This window comes from Penaeus monodon, chromosome 39 (assembly GCF_015228065.2).
Source record: "Penaeus monodon isolate SGIC_2016 chromosome 39, NSTDA_Pmon_1, whole genome shotgun sequence".
In the NCBI taxonomy this organism is placed as follows: domain Eukaryota; kingdom Metazoa; phylum Arthropoda; class Malacostraca; order Decapoda; family Penaeidae; genus Penaeus; species Penaeus monodon.
In genome coordinates this window covers 25,677,632-25,683,941 of record NC_051424.1, presented here as the reverse complement: position 1 = coordinate 25,683,941, position 6,310 = coordinate 25,677,632, and the positions used below count along the sequence as shown (strand labels likewise).

At 44.7% G+C, this 6,310-nt stretch overlaps 1 protein-coding gene across 1 annotated transcript in view; it reads right to left on the bottom strand.

Moving 5' to 3' along the window:
• Positions 1-6,023, bottom strand: part of LOC119597521 (ubiquitin carboxyl-terminal hydrolase 31-like) — a 21,145-nt gene extending 15,122 nt beyond the window's left edge. The window contains exons 1-2 of the mRNA XM_037947099.1: positions 5,863-6,023; positions 949-1,096 (exon numbers count right to left, since the gene is read on the bottom strand). Coding sequence (XP_037803027.1) covers positions 949-1,096; positions 5,863-6,023 — 309 coding nt within the window. The remainder of the gene's footprint in view (positions 1-948; positions 1,097-5,862) is intronic.
• Between the last annotated feature and the right edge of the window lie 287 nt (positions 6,024-6,310).

Sequence of the window (6,310 nt, the reverse complement as noted above, 5' to 3'; positions counted from 1 at the left end):
AATACGAAGTTTGATATTTGAATAGATAAGCCTGGAACACAAAACTTGCTCACTTATTCACTCATTCACTCACTCATCCTTCCCCTCCTCCTCCCATCCCCTCTCCCCTACTCCCCTTCCCACTCCCCTCTCCCTCTCCCCTTCCCTTCTCCCATTTCTTCCCCCTCCCTTCTCCCTCTTCCCCTCCCTCTCTTCCCACTCCCCTCTCCTCTTCCCCTCCCTCCCTTCCCTCCTCCCACTGCCAACCTGCAGCCAGCGCCCCCCCCCCTGAACCTATGCTGCGTCACGCGTTCCAATTATTAATATGTTTGCAGCGAGAAATCGACTACTTGACGGATGCACTTTTGCTCGGGGGAAGGGACGGAGTCTCAGCCCCGAAAACCCGAGCTGAACTTTGCATAATGCCCAGAGGAAACGGGGAGGATGGTCTGTTTTGCATTTTGTGGTTTGCAGTAATTCTGTTATTCATTCTGGTTTACGCGTCAACATCCCGTCATCGGTCAGTCTGTCTGATACTGCCTGACTTTCTTACTTTTTCTGTCTCTGTCCCTCTATCTTACTGTCTCTCGGTTTCTCTGTCTCCCTCCTCCCTGTATCTCTGCCTCTCTCTCCCCGTCCCTCCCTCCCTCCCCCTCTCTCTCTCTCACACCCTTTCTTCTCTAACCCCCCCCCCTGCAGCCCTCCTTCCTCCCTCTCTCATGTCTCCTCTAACCCACTCTCCCTCCATCTTCCCTCCTTCCCTCCCACTAAGCCTTCTCTATTCTAATCCACCCTCCATCCCTTCTCCTTCCCTCCTTCTAACCCTTCACCCTCTCTCCCTCCTTCCCCTTCTCCCTTCCCTCCCTCCCGACTCTTATTACACATCCACTCTCAAACACAATCCCTCCATATTAGCTAAATAAACATTATCGTTATCAACATCAGTATCAGTATCGCAAAGAGCCTCACCTGGAAAATTTCGTGTATAAAACTGCTATTACATCTGAGGTGGTTGGCCAGCGTCTCCGCAGCCACGACTTCGTCCGGCCGCCCGTAAGTATTCTGCAAAGAAAATGCGGGAGTCAATAAAAGACGAAACAGAAAACAAGAAACAATGCTTATTATAACAATGAAAGAAAACGAGAAACAAAGCTTATTATAAAATGAAAGAAAACGAGAAACAGATTTTATTATAACAATAAAAGAAAAAAGAAACAAAGCTTATTATATGAAATGGTTATAAAAAACAATAATATAATGGTCATCCTGTAGGCCTACAAATTAAGCGAAATAATAATAATAACAATCTGACACTAGAAGAAATGTCTCTAACCTAATATATCCAATAATGCCAACAAGACAAACTGCAATCGTGCGTCACATTTTTTCCTTCGCTTTTTTTCGCTACATATCTAACGTAATCATAACGATTATGAACAAAATACGCAGTCACGCAAAACCAGTATCATAAAAATACGAGAACCATCTAATAATCCTAACAAGAATATGTCATCAGTAAATATGATCATTGCACACATCAAAATCCACCAACAAAAATAAACCACAATCACACATGCTCATCAATGTCACAAAACACAACACCACAAACAAACATTTCTCTCAACGTCACAAAACACAAACAAACAAACGCAAACTCCAACGGCCGAGGGAGCGATGCCAACTATGACACAGATAACCTTTATCAATTTTCTACCAATGACTAGAAGTGAGTAACGGTGAGTCACCAATACTCAACATGAAAGCCTAAGCTGCCACTTAACGCCTGGAGGACGAGGCAAGGTCCCTTTAAAGCAGCAGGTCAAACAAATTAATAGATAAATAGATGATTACATAAGTAAATGTTGATATTAATACTAGCAGTAATGATACAGACAACAATAGTAGTAACGATATTGATGATAATGATAATAATATTGATATTGATAACCATAGCAACAGCTATAATAATGACAATAATAATAATAGTAATAGCAGTGGTACAAATAGTAAAACTAATAGTTATCATCATCATCATCATCATTATCATCATCATCATCATCATAATCATCACCATAATGATACGAACAATACAACAAAAACCATAATCCCGATAAAAAAAACAGACCATACAAGACGACTTACAATCTTAAATCAGCCAAACGGAATCTCAAAATCACTAACATGCTTAAAAACACACACACACACACACACACACACACACACACACACACACACACACACACACACACACACACACACACACACACACACACACCCTCAGCCTTATTCCAAAAAAAGGGGACTCCCGCCATGAGACAATGATGGTGTGGAGCCAAATCGACATTTAAATCGACATTTAAACACGATGCTGAAAGATTTTATCGCTCTTCTTATTGTCTGTATTATTGTGTCATTGTGTGTGTGTGTGTGTGTGTGTGTGTGTGTGTGTGTGTGTGCGTGTGTGTGTGTGTGTGTGCGCGTGTGTCTGTGTCTGTGTCTGCGCGTGTGTCTGTGTCTGTGTCTGCGCGTGTGTCTGTGTCTGTGTCTGCGCGTGTGTCTGTGTCTGTGTCTGCGCGTGTGTCTGTGTCTGTGTCTGCGCGTGTGTTTGTGTCTGTGTCTGCGCGTGTGTCTGTGTCTGCGCGTGTGTCTGTGCGCGTGTCTGTGTCTGTGCGTGTGTCTGTGTGTGTGTCTGTGTCTGTGCGTGTGTCTGTGTGCGTGTGTCTGTGTGCGCGTGTCTGTGTCTGTGTGCGCGTTTCTTTGTCTGTGTCTGTGTGGCGTGTCTTTGTGTGTCTGTGTGCGTGTGTTGTGTGTTGTGTGCGTGTGTCTGGTGTGCGTGTGTCTGTGTGCGTGTGTCTGTGTGCGTGTGTCTGTGTGCGTGTGTCTGTGTCTGTGTGCGTGTGTCTGTGTCTGTGTGCGTGTGTCTGTGTCTGTGTGCGTGTGTGTTTATGTGTATGCGTTCCTGAGCTTGATACAGATAAAATATCAGGTGAATTCCCCGCAAAGATAACGGGAACAAGATAAAGGGAGAGGGGAAGGGGGGGGGGGGTTGAGGACAACGCGATCTGACAAATCTTCGACGCAGATTGGCGAAATTGGCGTTTAATTCTTTCTCTCTTCACTTCCTTTCAGCTTGCCTCTTTCTGAATGCTGGAGGTTACAGCAAGAACTGCATGGGTATGTCTATGTCTGTCTGTCTGTCTGTCTGTCTGTCTGTCTGTCTGTCTGTCTGTCTGTCTGTCTGTCTGTCTGTCTGTCTGTCTGTCTGTCTGTCTGTGTCTGTCTGTTATTGGCCTGCTTCCCAGTACGAAAATCAATTTACCAACTATAATGTGGCATTTTTCTTATTTACATAACTTCACTCACTTTATCACGGTCAACTTCATTTTGAATCGCAATTCAATCAACGTAATTCTAATGATCGGCCGGGCGGCGGGGAAAACCCCCACGCCACGTCCGAACACGTGCATCAGAAATGAGTTACCGGCGACGACAACAACGAAGGAAAAATAATGGTGCCAGAACTTCAAGGTCGCGCCCCCAACGCCCAATCCCTAACCCCTCCTCCCCTACCCGGGGCGCAGGAAGTGGGGTGAAACCGAGTCGAGAAGAGCGCCCAACAAGTGCCGCCGCCCACATGCCCGAAAGAACTTCCTCGTTATAATGCCAGGTCATGCCGAAGGCGAGGCCGAACGCGAGGACACGAACTCGCCGAGTAGGGAGATTAGCACGCTCCGGAAAGTCGCTAAAAAAAATGGAAAAAAAAACAACAACAACTAAAGAACACGCAATAACGCAAACAAAGATAAAAAAAAAAAAATACGTCTTGCCAATCACATTCCCGTATAGTCAGTCGGTCGCAAGACACCTCAAGGACATCGGGTTTATCGGCGATGCACAAAAAGAGAAACAAAGGGCTCCGGGCACTCGTTTTGACCGCAGACAAAAATCCGAAACATTCGCACCTTCAGGAAACAAATTCCCAACATAATTATGGACAGTGCATTTAGGTATACATGTATGCTTGTGTATATACAGTATATTTATCTGAGAAACTAACAATGTACTCCATTTATTATTATTATTATTATTATTATTATTATTATTATTATTATTATTATTATTATTATTATTATCATTATTATTATTATTATTATTTTAGATATTATTGTTATAGTTACTGTTCTTGTTATCATCGTTATAATAATTACTATTACGAATATCATCACATCCTTATCATTATCCTCGTCATGAATAAATACCCAGCCACATACGCACCCCCATCAGGCATTCAGCGCCCGCCGCGAGGTCCGCCCGCCCGCCGCCCGCCGCTAGTACTGACAAATAGCTGACGTGTGTCGTAACCGGAGGACAATTACGATTTGGATCACGCCCATGACGTAAGGGTGTCGTAACCCCCCCTCCCCCTTCTATCCATAAGTTCCTTACCTCCCCACCTCCCTTGTCCTTCAGCCCTCCTGTTACTCTCCCTTCTCCCTCCCCCTCCTGTCCTCTCCATTCTTCCCTCCCCTTCCTGTTACCCTTTACTGTGTCTCTCCTCCGCACTCCTCTCTTACCCTTTATGACCATCGCCTTCTCCCTCCCACTCTCCCTCCCTCCCTCCCTCCCTCTTGCCCTACCTCCGTCATCCTCTCTCTTTTCCCTCTCGCCCTTCCTCTGCCTCCCTTCCTTCACTTCCTCCCCCTCCCCCTCCCCCTCCCCCCCCTCCCCCTCCCCTCCCGTTTCCCTATCGTGCCAAGCTTCCCGAGCACGTTATCCATTTATTAAATAGATATACACAAATAAAAAAAAAAAAAGAACAAATAAGTATCCCAAGTATTTAAATTCCTTTGCCTTCCTGTTCTCAGTTCTTTGTTTGACCGACTGTGTTCGCCAAGAAAATTATCCATTCTATGCATGAATGAATGAATAATATAATAAACATGATTATGACGATGAAAGACAGTGGTGATAACAACAACAACAACAATAATAATAATAATAAGAAAAATAAAAAAAATCATAATAAAAATTATAATCATTGTAAAAATAACAACCACAATAAAAATTACATAAATAACATCAACCAAACAATGCCGATATACCCCAACTTGGTACCCCCTAATTAATTTTAAAAAATAATAATAAAAAAATAAATAAATGAATAAAAATAAATAAATAAATAATACTAACAAATAATCCTAATTTCTAACCTTTCGAGCATTCGCAATCCTCATTACCAACTCGCTTTTTATTGCCTTTAACACCATTCTGTACATATTTTTTTCCTTCCGTGACACTTTCACTCACCTTTATGTGTTCGTGACATAACCCTTTTCCCCTTCTCTTCTCCCCTCCCCTCCCCTCCTCTCCCATCCTCTCCTCTCCCCTCCTCTCCTCTCCTCTCCTCTCCTCTCCTCTCCTCTCCTCTCCTCTCCTCTCCTCTCCTCTCCCTCTCCTCTCCTCCCTTCCCTTCCCTTCCCTTTCCCTCTCCTTCCCTTCCCTTCCCCTTCCCTTCCTCCCCTTCCCTCCTCCTCCCTTCCTCTCCTCGCCCTTCCCTCTCCTCGCCCTTCCCTCTCCTCGCCCTTCCCCTTCCCCTTCCACTTCCCCTCCCCCCTCCCCTCCCCTCTACCCAACACCTAGGCATTATTGTTGTTGTTACTGTTGCTGCTGCTGATGATGTTTTGGCCGTTACTGTTGCTGATGTTATTACGCTTGTTATTGTTGCCATCACTGGTCCGGTCGAGTTTGCCCGCCGCTGTTATTGTTATCATTGCCATTATTTCGCCCGTTTGCCGTTGTTATTGTTATGTTTTTTACTGCTGCTGATTTTTTTCCAGGACTAATCTAAACGCGCAATGAGCGTGATAAAGCGTGTCTTGTTACAACTGAAGGGCGTACAGTAGCACAATGAACCACCCACATTTTTCTCTAGTACTAGTCCTAGAGATGGTTGTGATGTGATGGTCGCTGTTACTAGTACTAGCCCTAGTAACAGCAACCATCCCACTCGCAGTCGTAGCCGTCGTAGCAGTAGAAACAGTCATACTAAGCTTACGTGACTCTTCCTTTGTTGTCGGTCATGCAAAGAAGGGCAATAAGGAAGTCATTATTTACATTCGTCATGAAGCAGTACGAGATGCAACAACTAAAGTGTTGCAAGAAAGCTGTTAAGAAAGAATGTAAAACGCAGATCACGGCGCCTTCACACTTCTTACAACTGCATGAAGATTGGCCCTCAAGCCAGGTCCTTCTACGCGAGGCTCACGGAGGAGGAGGAGGAAAATGGGGGAGGAGGAAAATGGGGGAAGAGGAGGAAAATGGGGGAGGGAAG